The sequence below is a fragment of the Physeter macrocephalus genome, unplaced genomic scaffold (genome assembly GCF_002837175.3).
Source record: "Physeter macrocephalus isolate SW-GA unplaced genomic scaffold, ASM283717v5 random_612, whole genome shotgun sequence".
NCBI classification, from domain to species: domain Eukaryota; kingdom Metazoa; phylum Chordata; class Mammalia; order Artiodactyla; family Physeteridae; genus Physeter; species Physeter macrocephalus.
Genome location: NW_021145986.1, coordinates 35,171 through 47,648, shown reverse-complemented (window position 1 = coordinate 47,648; position 12,478 = coordinate 35,171). Strand labels below are relative to the sequence as shown.

General features: G+C 45.7%; 1 protein-coding gene across 1 annotated transcript; it reads left to right on the top strand.

The window, feature by feature from the left end:
* Positions 1 to 273: 273 nt before the first annotated feature.
* CIMIP4 (ciliary microtubule inner protein 4) lies at positions 274 to 12,031 on the top strand (the record flags this gene model as incomplete). The annotated part of the gene is given in 5 exon segments (XM_028486130.2): positions 274 to 314; positions 316 to 862; positions 1,691 to 1,835; positions 11,574 to 11,684; positions 11,880 to 12,031. Coding segments are annotated over 5 exon segments (936 nt in total), but the record flags the coding sequence as incomplete, so codon positions are not given.
* Positions 12,032 to 12,478: the final 447 nt, after the last annotated feature.

Below are 12,478 nucleotides of genomic sequence, written 5' to 3'. Positions count from 1 at the left end.
CTGGTTTTCCTGACTGGATTGCTGGAGGGGGGTTCGAGGTGGGGAAGTGAACTACCCAAATGGAGCCAGGTTCACTAAAGCACAGAGAGGTCACAGCCCTCGCTGAAGGTCACACAGCTAGCTAGCCTCAAGGCTGGTCAGGCTCGGGCTGCCGTCCCTATTGTCAGAAACAATGAGGGCCGCCCTGTCCAGTGGGAGGCTTGGCAGGCTGAATGACCCTCGCCCTTGGTCTCTCTCCTGATTTCTCACCCATGCTTCTGGCTCCCCTGTCTTTTTTCCTGCTCTGGAGCTCTGGGGCTCCGTGTCTGTCTGTTGCCCCTCCCCACCCGCACCACCGTCTTCCTTCCTGCCCTCCATTCTCTACATCTGTCTGTCTCCTCTCCTTCCTTCCCTCTCTCTTCCCTTTTTAGGTACAACCACTTTGACCAGGGCCCATCTGAACAACCGCAAGGAAGGCCGGCAGGACACGGACCCCTGGAGAACTGCCCGTAGCCCAGTGGATACCTCCAAGTTCAAGTACCAGCTCCCAGTCTCCCCACAGCCATCCATGTACCGAGGAGACAGCCCCCGAGGCAGCTCCCTCGGGCAGGCCTCCCTGGAGGAGATCCGGCTTCCACCCCCGAAGGCTGTCAGCCGGGACTCTCCCCAGAGGGACTCACAGCCGGGGTCCCTGAAGAAGGAGAGCTACAGACCCTCCTCAAGGGAGAGGAGGGCCTCCTTCCGAGAGGGGGCTCAGCCGTGCCAGGGGCTGGAGGAGGACCCCAACTTGGGGGCACAGGGCCAGAGTAGCAGCAGTATTCCCAGCAACATCCGTCACAAGTTTGGGAGCAACGTGGTGGACCAGCTGATCTCCGAGGAGCAGGTGTCAATGGGCACAGGAGGCTAAGGGCGGCAGGAGGGTCACGCATGGAGACTGACAGTGAGGACCCCTAAGGAAGCTGCTCTTGAGTACAGAGTCCCTGTAATAATATCATCAGAAAGTAGTGTTTACTGAGCACTTGCTCTGTGCCAGATCCTGTGCACTGTTTAGTCTTCACATCTAACCATTCAATCTTCCCAGTGAGGGAGGTACTATAATTATCCTCATTTTACGGATTAGAAGCCCAAGGCTTAGCAGGCTTAAGTAAATTAACCAAACTTAAACAGGATCCAAACTGGCTAGCAGATTCTGGAGCCTTGGCCCATAATGACTTTGCAGTTAGAAGTCTTGTGTTTGAATTAGATGCTTTTAACTCAAGTCTCCTAAAGGGGACAGGGTTGATTGGGAATCAGAAGACTTGGGTTTGAATCCTGGCTCTGCCCCAGAATACTGAAAGACTTTGGATAAGTTACTTCTCTCTGGGCTCTAGTCTCTACCTCTGTAAAGTGAGGCAGTTAGACTAGATCAGGCTGGCAAATACACAGCATGCATTCCATAACTCTCCTAGCCCGCATTCATGGCAGACATCACTAATCGATTCTGGCACTTTTTCCTATTTGGTACATCATTCTAGGAACTCAATGCTGATCCACTGGAAGTTGGAAGCTATGCCAGCTCCCAGGCCTGGGAGTTGGTTGAAGGCTGCAAGCTAAGGGTGGGGTGAGGGTGGTGGAGGCAGGGTCAGAGGGAGGAGAAGTTAGAGGGGACATAGGGGACTTGACTCTGCTTCTCTACACCTTGTCTCTCCTCCCTCCCTCCCTCCCTACTCAGGCTCGAAGGGCCATTGGTGAAGGCTTGGAGGGCCAGAAAAGGGCAAGCTCACGGCCCAGCAGGATCCAGAGTCCCGCCAAAATCACCTCCGTCTTTTCAGACTACTATGATCTGGGCTACAACATGCGGTCAGACTTGTTTCAAGGTCAGGCTGAAGGGCAAGGGTGAGGGCTGTGAACACACATAGTCCCCAAGGCACTGGGCACGGAAGGACTCGGACCCCCAAAGGAATCTAAGACCCCAGGATACATCTCCAGGGACACTCATTTCACGGCCACCAAGGGCCTCCTCTGTGCCAGGCTCTGTGCCGAGTGTACACTGTACACTGTACACTGTACAGATGGTCCCTCCCAGTTGGCAGTCAGCCCTTACTCTCCCTGTACCTCTGGTGTCTTAATCTGCCAAGAGGAGGCCGGGGCACCCCTGGTCTGGCCACCTTTGGTTACAGTGACAGTATCAGGCCTCCTGTGTTCAAAGGTCAGCTCAGCCGATGGGTGTGGCCTCGGGCAGGATCCTTAACCTCTGAGCCTCAGCCAATCTTCTTGGTACAATGGGGCTAATAACATGGCAGGATTCTATGGGGGAGCTTGGCCTGCAGCCCCCAGTGAGTCTTCTTTTTTTTTTTTTTTTTTTGGCTGTGCCTTGAGGCTTGGGATCAAACCTGTGCCCCGTGCAATGGAATTCCACTGGATCGCCAGGGAATTCCCACAGTGAGTGCTCAGTAGCTGACAGGCCAGCACTTTTCTTTCTCGGATCCCACTGGTGGCACCTCTGGGCCAAAGCGTGGGTCGGAGGCCCGGACATCTGCAATGTGTCCTCTGGGTCCCCCTCGGTCCTGTTTGTCAGGGGAGTGCGCCTAGCTCCATATCACAGGCAGGTGGGAAACAATTTGCCCAGAGTAGTAGGAGGTGGATCTGAAACTCAAATCCAGGTTTTTCTTCTGCCTCCAAAGTCCCAGAGTCTTTTCCCGGCACTGGGTCACCTCCCGAGCTAGGACCCTGTTCCCAAGCGTTCAACCGATTGCTGGTCCTCGGTCAGCAAGTGGTGGCTTCTCTCCGGCCCCACGTTCAAGTTTGACCTCATTGCAAAAGGTCGAGTCTTTCTGGCCCCCTTCTTTCCTCCATCCTTACTCCATGCCTTCTCCAGTGTCCCCAGGGCCTGGTAAACCTCCTACCTGGCTCAGATCCCCATCACCCGAGGAACCAGACAGCCACTGGAAGCCTTTCTGGGTTTTTCTTTGAGCTTGAAGAAGGGGTGGTGCTTGGGGAGAGAAGAGAGAATACAGCTCAGATTGTCCTGTTCTGGGCCTCAGGAATCGGCCTTCCACTTGTCTTTAACAATGATCACTCAGTAGTTTTTACATAGGCCTTTATATGGTGATGTTTACATACATTTAAAAGAATGATATAGAAAGCGTCTGTGTACCCCTCACCCAGCTGAGAAACACAGCTGTGTCAAGGGGGAAAACCCTTGGAACCAGTGCAAACCAGCTTGGTCCAGCTTCTAAGAGTCGATTGTTAAATTTTATTGAACTGTTGGCATGATGAGAGATCTTAAAATTGGCCATGGTCGTGCAATTGACCTTTGAACAACGGGGTAGTCAGGGGTGCCAACTATCCCCGCCCCCACCGCCCCACAGTCAAAAATCCAAGTACTGCTATCTCTGACTCAAAAACAAAAGAACTGATAAATGACTCACCCAAGGCCAGGCAGCTGAGATAGTTTGGATAGCATCAGGACTCAGACCCTAGTTCTTTTGATCCCATGTATTGTGACTTCCTACCAAACACAAACTTTCCCCATGCCTAGTTAATTTTTAAAGATCTGTAAAAGGAAAATACGGGTACTATATTTATTGAAAAAAAATACACACATAGGTGGACCCAAGCAGTTCAAACCCATGTTGTTCAAGGGTCAACTGCATTGACACTCCACAAATTGGCAAGCGCTACAAATTAGGGCGTTGTTTTCTACACCCAACTGTCAGTGTGCCTCACCCATGTGTCCCCCTCCGTTTCCATCCGCCCAGGTTGATCTTGGCATTTGCTGCTCCAGGTTGGGGAGGCACTTGTGGCTAGACAGGAGTAAGGGAGAGGAAATCAGAGAGGAAACGGGCTAGGTGGAGAAGGCCACGGGAAGGTCTTAAGCAGAGAAGGGCATTGTTTGACTTAGGTTAAAGGATCACTACTGTTGCTATGCTGAGAAGAAAAGTAAGCGAGCTGGGCAGAAACAGGGAAACCAGTGAGGAGGTGACTGCAAAAATCCAGGTGGGGTTAATGATGGAGGCTTGGTCTCGAGAGCAGGGCTGGTGCATTGCACGACTCTAGTGGATACTATTGTGCAATATGGTGGCACAGGGAGATAATGGTGAAGGTGACCTGATGCAGGAGGAGTCTGACTATGTGTGTAAGGCAGAGCAAACAGAATGTGCTAATGAATGGATTTGGGGTGTGTGAGAGAGGAATTAAGGTTGATGTCAAGGTTTTTCTTTTCTTTTTCATAAATTTATTTTTTTTTTTTTTTTGGCTGCATTGGGTCTTCGTTGCCGCGCACGGTCTTTCTCTAGTTGCAGTGAGTGGGGGCTACTCTGTCGCGGTGAGCGGGCTTCTCATTGCAGAGCATGGGCTCTAGGCGCGCGGGCTTCCGTAGTTGCCGCACGCAGGCTCAGTAGCTGTGGCTCGCGGGCTCTAGAGCGCAGGCTCGGTAGTTGTGGTGCACAGGCTTAGTTGCTCCGCTCTAGGCGCGCGGGCTTCCGTAGTTGCCGCACGCAGGCTCAGTAGCTGTGGCTCGCGGGCCCTAGAGCGCAGGCTCGGTAGTTGTGGTGCACAGGCTTAGTTGCTCCGCGGCATGTGGGATCTTCCCAGACCAGGGCTCAAACCCGTGTCCCCTGCATTGGTGGGCGGATTCTTAACCACTGCGCCACCGGGGAAGTCCAGATGTCAAAGTTTTTGACCTGAACAACTGAAAGGATGGAATTGTTATTTACTGAGATAGAGAAGGTTCCAGGAGGAGTGGGTTGAAGAAATCCTATGCCGTGCTGAGTCATAAAGATAATCTTTTACACAGTCTTCTAAAATATTTAGTTTTGCTTTTCACGTTTAAGTCTTTAATCCATCTGGAGTTGATTTCTCTTTTCAGTGTGAAGCAGAGATTCATTGTTAATTCCTCTATTATGTGGATTAGCAATTGTTTCAGTACCTTCTACTGAATAGTCTCATCTTTCCCCCCAGTGACCTGCAGTGGTACCGCTGGCATCCGTCAAGTTTCCCTGTGTGCGTGGATCAGTTTCCAGGCTCTCTATTCTGCCCACTGGTTTACTATTACACTTTTAATTGTCAAGGTATTATAAGTAGTCTGATATCTGGTTGGGCTGGCCCCACCCCCCACCACTCCATCACTAGCATCAGGAGCAGCTAATGTCTTAGCTATTCTAGGTTCTTTGCTCTTCCATATAAATTCTAGAATCAGCTTGTCAATTTCCATGAAAAACCCTGTTGGCATTTCGATTGGAGGAACATTGAACCTGCAGCTCAATTTAGGGGCAGTTGTCAGATTTATGATAATGAATTTTCCAATCCATGAGTATGGTCTACAACTCCATTAATTTAAATCTTCCTTCAATATCCGTCAATAACATTTTGTAATTTTTTTCTATAAAGATTACGCAGCTTTTTGTTAGACTTGTTTTGAAGAATCTCTTAGTTATCTATTTTTTTGCCGCTTATTGCAAATAGTATCTTTTTTTAACATCTTTATTGGAGTATAACTACTTCACAATGGTGTGTTAGTTTCTGCTTTACAACAAAGTGAATCAGTTATACATATACATATGTTCCCATAGCTCTTCCCTCTTGCGTCTCCCTCCCACCCTCCCTATCCCACCCCTCTAGGTGGTCACAAAGCACCCAGCTGATCTCCCTGTGCTATGCGGCTGCTTCCCGCTAGCTATCTATTTTACGTTTGGTAGTGTATATATGTCCATGCCACTCTCTCACTTTGTCACAGTTTACCCTTCCCCCTAGTATCTTTTTAAAAATCACATTTTCTAACTTTGCTGCTTGTATACATGGAGGCAGTTTTAATTTTTGTTCTTTAATCTTATATCCAGAAGCCTGACTCAGCTCACCTATTAATTCCAATAATTTGTAGATTCTTTGGAACTATTTTTAAATAATAATAATGGCTACATTTATGCATTGCATGTAACATTCACCAAGCCCTGCTCTAAGTACTGCATGTACATTTTAATTCTCACAAGAATCTTATACCGTGAATGCTGTAGTGCTATAATCCCCCCCCCCAACCTTTTTCTTTTTAAAGAAAGAAAAAATGAGGCATGGAAAGGTTAAATAACTTGCTTAAGGGCACACAGCTAGGAATAGTCAGAGTTGGGATTGGGATTTGAACTCTGGCAGTCTGGGGCCAGAGTTCACATTATTACCAGGAGGCATTTTTTTTTAAAATAAAGTTATTTATTTTGGGGTGTGTTGGGTCTTTGCTGCTGCATGCAGGCTTTCTCTAGTTGCGGCGAGCAGGGGCTACTCTTCGTTGCGGTGCGCGGGCTTCTCATTGCAGCGGCCTCTCTTGTTGCAGAGCATGGGCTCTAGGCGCGTGGGTTTCAGTAGTTGTGGCGCACGGGCTTAGTTGCTCTGGAGCATGTGGGATCTTCCTGGACCGGGGATCGAACCCATGTCCCCTGCATTGGCAGGAGGATTCTTAACCATTGCCCCACCAGGGAAGCCTACCAGGAGGCTTTTCCCCACCTTTATACCATCTGTTCTGGTTGGCTTGTCCAGGACAATGGTGCAAATAAGCAGGGGAAGCAGGCATCCTCTTCTCCATTTTTTTTTTTTTTTTTTTTTGCATGCGGGATCTTAGTTCCACACTAAGAGTCTTAAACACTGGACCACCAGGGAAGTACAATAGAATACTTTTTTTTTTTTTTTTTGTCCAAGCCATGCAGCATGCAGGATCTTATTTCCCCAACCAGAGATCAAACCTGGGCCCCCTGTATTGGAATCACAGAGTCTTAACCACTGGACCACCGGGGAAGTCCTCCTCTCCTTCTTGATTCTAACATTTTACCAATAAATGTAATACTTTAAAAAGAATTTGAAGACACCATTTATCAGATTGAGGGTCCCCTTTATTCCTAGTTACCACTTTAGTTTTTAAAAAAATCATGAATGAGTGTTGAGTTGTATTAACTATTCATATAGCTGTTATTTAGATGATCGGATGATTTTTCCTTTGATCTGTTGACGTGATAAATTATAGTAACTGATTTTTAAATATTAAACCAAACTTGTATTCCTGCATTTAAACCAGTGTAGATGCATTATCTTTTTTAATTGTGAAAACTGCCATGGAGAAGAGTATATAAAACCTATGTGTGCAGTATAAAGAATAACAATAAATAGCCATGTGCCACCTCCCAGGTCAGCAGAGGGTGTCACAGGGACCTCGGAAGCCTCTCCTGTATTTCTCCCAGCTGTGTCACATGACTTTTGTTGGACTGGTGTTAATGATCCCTTTGCTTTTCTTTATAGTATCAGACCTCTCTGGGCAGGTGACCTTTGAGAACAGACCAGAAGGATGAGGGCTCAGCCTGTGGCTTGCTGGGGAAGAGTAATCGGGTAAAAGTACCATGTTGAGGATGTAGCTTCTTCCTGGCCTTTTTATTGGGAACCATTGTAGGATTTTGTACTGAGGAGTGACTTATGTTTCCAATGATCCATCTGGCTGTTGTGTTGAGACAGGACAGAACTGCCAGTGGGGCAGGGGTAGAAGCAGGGGGACCATTGAGGAGGATCAGATCAGGGGTAGGATTGAAAATGGCTCCAGGGCTTCCCTGGTGGTGCAGTGGTTAGGAATCCGCCTGCCAAGGCAGGGGACACGGATTCGAGCCCTGGTCTGGGAAGATCCCACATGCCGCAGAGCAACTAAGCCCGTGCGCCACAACTACTGAGCCTGCTCTCTAGAAGCCCCTGAAGCACAACTACCGAGCCCGCGTGCCGCAACTACTGAAGCCCGCGCGCCTAGAGCCCGTGCTCGGCAACAAGAGAAGCCACCGCAATGAGAAGCCAGCGCACTGCAATGAAGAGTAGCCCCCACTCGCTGCAACTAGAGAAAGCCCGCGTGCAGCAACGAAGACCCACCACAGCCAAAAAAAAAAAAAAAAAAAAAAAAAAAAAAAAAAAAAAAAAGCCAGGAAAAAAAGAAGAAAAGAAAATGGCTCCAGGCTGGTCTTCTCTCCACTAGCCCACAGCTGGTCCACGGAAACAGTTGTACATCCTTGCACTTGAGGAAGTATGCCTGGCCCTGGTGCTCTCTCTGTCCCGTTCTCTCAGGCCAATGCCTCTTGTTCCAAGCCTTGGTGTCCCACAAACTCTCGAGCTATGTATCAAGCTCCCCAAGTGACCCCACTGAAGGAGTTTGATTCACAGCTCCCTTTAATAGCTGATCTCTACCATCATTAGGGCTTCAGTCCGAGTTTTTAACTTAACATTCTGTTATGTAAGCAGTTAAAGCCATAAATGCAAAACACCATAAAAATTGCTTTAAAAAAAGGGGATTTCTTTCTTTCTTGATAGCATCATCATTAGAGGACACGACCTGTAATGATTTCAGTCCTTTGAAATTGTGGAGCTTGATAACCCAGCAGATGGTCAATTTTTCTAGATAGATAATCAATATGCATTTGAAAATTATCTCTTGAGTCCAGGATTCTGTATTTGTCCAATAGAGCAGGCTTGCTAATTATTTCTATGCAAATCTTTTAATTCCTCGTTAATATTCTTTGCTTGATCTATTAATTACTAAAAGATGTACCTTTAAGTCTTTCCCTATGATAGCAGACTTGTCAATTTTGCTTTACCTATTTTAAGATTATTCCAGTGCAGCTAGTTTAGAATTATTATATCACCTGAATGAACTGGAGTTGTTTTTATTTCTTACAGTGCTTTTGCTTTACAGTCTATTTTGTCTGATATTAGTATAGTATGACCAGATTCCTTTGATTTGTATTTTTGTGGTATTAATCTTTTTCTGTATTTCCATGTTTATCCTCGTTGTGTCCTTTTGCTTTAAATATGCTTTAAATAATATATATCTGGAAAATATTTTCTGTAGCCTGAGCATCTGTTTTTTAATCAGTTGGCCTACTCCATTTATATTTATTTTAATTACTGATATATTCGGATTTATTTTTATGATCTTATTTTGTATCTTCCATTTGTCCTAATTTTTCTATGCTGCTTTCTTTCTCCTTCCCTTGTTTTGGATTTGAGTGGGCTTCCCTTTTTCCCCAATCCAATTTTTGTCCTTACTTTTCCTATTCTCTCAGTGGTTATCTTTGACTTTTTTTTTTTTTTTTGGCCACGCCGTGTGGCTTGCAGGATCTTAGCTCCCTGATCATGGAAGCATGGAGTCCTAACCACTGGACTGCCAGGGAATTCCCTATCTTTGACACTGTTACATGCATAGTTAGCAAATTCTAAAGTTAATCAAGGTATTTCAGCTTTTCTGAACAATATAAGGATGTTAGACAGCTTCACATTTATTCTCTCCACCCCCCCATATCAGCTAACATGTTATGATTTTACAGGTTTTTTTTTTTTTACTATACATGAGCAAAGTAGTTTAAACTGTGGATTCTGGAGGCACGGGTCCGGGTTTGAGTCCTCCATCTTTCACTAACCAGCTGTGTCACTTCAGACAAGTGATTTAGCCTTTCTGTGTTTCAGTGACTTCAACAGCAAGGTGGGGGTAATAATCACCCCCATCTTCTTAGGGTTCATTCAGTGAGTAAGTTCTGTAAAGTTTTGAATGAAAACTGTGCTTAGCATATGTTAAATCTTCAAACATTCTTATCTATCACAGTCATTATTTTACCCCATATATTCAACATTGGTACTGTTATCATAATTGATGTGTATTTAGATTTATTCAAGGTTTCCACTTTCTTTGTCTACTCTTCCTTCTTTTATCTCAGATTTTCCTTCTGGGATTATTTTTTTCTTTCTGAAGTATGTTGTTTAGAAGATATTTGGGGTGAGATTCTGTTGTTGGTAAATTTTAAGCTCAGAAAAGTTTTATTTCATCCTATTCTTGGAAGACAGTTATTGTAAACAGTTCTAGATTGTTGATTTCTTTTTGTAGGCACTTTGATGATGTTAATTCATTTCCTTCTGGCTTTGATGGTTAATCAAACTCATTGTTATCCTTTGTAACTAATCTCTGTCTTTTCTCTATGGCTACTTCTAAGATTTCTCTGTCTCTGGTGTTCTAAATTTTACTTGGTTGTACCTAGGTGAGGAATTCTTTTCACTTACACTCACTGGCGAATTGTTATTCTTGAATCTAAGGATTCATATATTTCATCAATTCTGGAAAAATTCCAGCCACTAGCTTTCCAAATATTGTCCCTCCCTGTTTTCTCCACTCTCTCCTTCAGAACTACAATTAGACATATGTTAGGTCTTCTCATTTAATCTTCATTTAACAGCTTTTTCATATTTTCCACATCATTATTTCCCCACTCTGTGCGGCATTCTAGTTAATTTCTTTAGATATATCTACCAGTTTACCATTTTTTCTCAGCTGTATCTAATCAGCTCTTTTACCTGTTCATTGAATTTGTTTTTAAACATTATGATGTCAATTTTCAAACTTAGAGAGAATAGTTTAATAAATACATGGTGCACTTATCATACAGCTTCAACAATTATCAATACATAACTAGTCTTATTTCATCTTTTTTCCCACCCACCCATTCATTCCCACCCCAGTTTATTTATTTTAAATTTATTTTATTTATTTATTTTTGTCTACGTTGGGTCTTCGTTGCTGTGCGCGGGCTTTCTCTAGTTGCAGCGAGTTGGGGCTACTCCTGGTTACAGTGCACAGGCTTCTCATTGTGGTGGCTTCTCTCATTGCGGAGCACGGGCTCTAGGCGCGTGGGCTTCAGTAGTTGTGGCACACAGGCTCAGTGGTTGTGGCTCGCGGGCTCTAGAGCGCAGACTCAGTAGTTGTGGCGCACGGGCTTAGTTGCTCTGCGGCATGTGGGATCTTCCCGGACCAGGGCTCGAACCCGTGTCCCCTGCATTGGCAGGCGGATTCTTAACCACTGTGCCACCAGGGAAGCCCCACCCCAGTTTATTTTGAAGCAAATCCCAGGCCTCTTACCATCCATTACTTTTCAACTATTATGTTTAATTTCTGAAATTCAATTTGCTTCTTTTACTAATCTGTCTGTTCTTTCTGGGTAGTTTCTTATTCTTTTCTCATACTTTTATTTATTTATTTATTTAAAATTAATTTTTATTGGAGTATAGTTGCTTTACAATGTTGTGTTAGTTTCTTATTCTTTGCTTATACTTTTATTCTTTTTTTCACAACTTCACACATTAAATGATACTTATTTTATATTCTGTAATGGATCATTCAAATCCTTGTTATCTTTTGGACTTTGGTCCTCTGTTTGATGATTTTTCTGACTTTTGATCATGGTAACTTATTTTCTTGTGTGTGTGTGTTTTAACTTTACACACAGACATAAACATTTTCTGAAAATACAGGTATCAATTGCCACATGCCAGCTGCTCCGATGAATGTAATCTTCCCAATCTTGCGAGAACATTTTATTCCTTTGAATAGGTTAAGAAACCAAAGCTCTGAGATGTTAAAATCTTGTCTGAGGCCACACTGTTCATAAATGATGGAGCTGGCATTTGAGCCTAGGCCGGCTTCCCTCTACCTAACTCTCCCCACACCCCGCCCTTCCACAATCCTCCATCCATAGAGGAAACTGACACATGAACCCTGGAGTACCTGAACTCTGTTGACTTGGGGCTTCTGGGGATTTCTTCATGGGGTTCCACAGGGGCCCCACAGGAGATGAAGAGCCTCATGAAGGCCTCCTACACCCCCGAGGTGATTGAGAAATCAATGAGGGACTTAGAGCACTGGCATGGCAGGAAGACGGATGATCTGGGTAGGTGGGGAGCTGGGGGCGTGGGAGGTGGGCACTCCCTGGGCAGGGTGTGTTGGCCCCAAGGTCCAGAGAGAAACCACAGCAGCAGCTAGAACTCTGGGGTGGGTCCAGAAGACATATGGGTTACCCCTGGGGCCTGGACACTCCACAGGTCCTCTGGGTGATTTGTGCTGGTTCCTTCCCTGCCCTCTGCAGGACGGTGGCACCAGAAAAATGCGGTGAACATGAACTTGCAGAAAGCACTGGAAGAGAAAGAAAGGAGCAAAAGCAGGAACTCGAAGTTCTAGATACAACCCAGAAGAGGTGCCCTCCACTCAGAGAAAGTGCTAATAAAGAGAGGCACACATTTGAACCTCCGCCTCTGCTTGGCGCCACTCTTCAGGTTGGGGGAGGGGGCAATGTGCAGTGCTGGAGAGACCTACTGAGGAAGGATAGACACTCTAAGGACCCAAACTACCCCAGCCCTTCCTCCTGGGGACACACACACACACACACACACACACCTTTCCCCCATAATTCCAGGAAAGGATGTGAGAGCTGAGTAGAACTTTGCTCAAGCCCAGGGTGCCTTGCCCTGTGTGGAGGGCTCCTATAGTGGACACTGCTGGATCTTAACCCTGCATGACCTCCCTAGCAGAACCCCAATTATTTCCAGACATCCACTCTTTCCCCAAGACCCAATGGACTTCAGAAGAAGTAGCCACGCCCCCTCCAATCCAGGAGTCGTTTTGATTGGTCCCAGGGAATTCTAATCCTTCCCCCTACACACAAAGTGATTGGTTCAGAAAGGGACA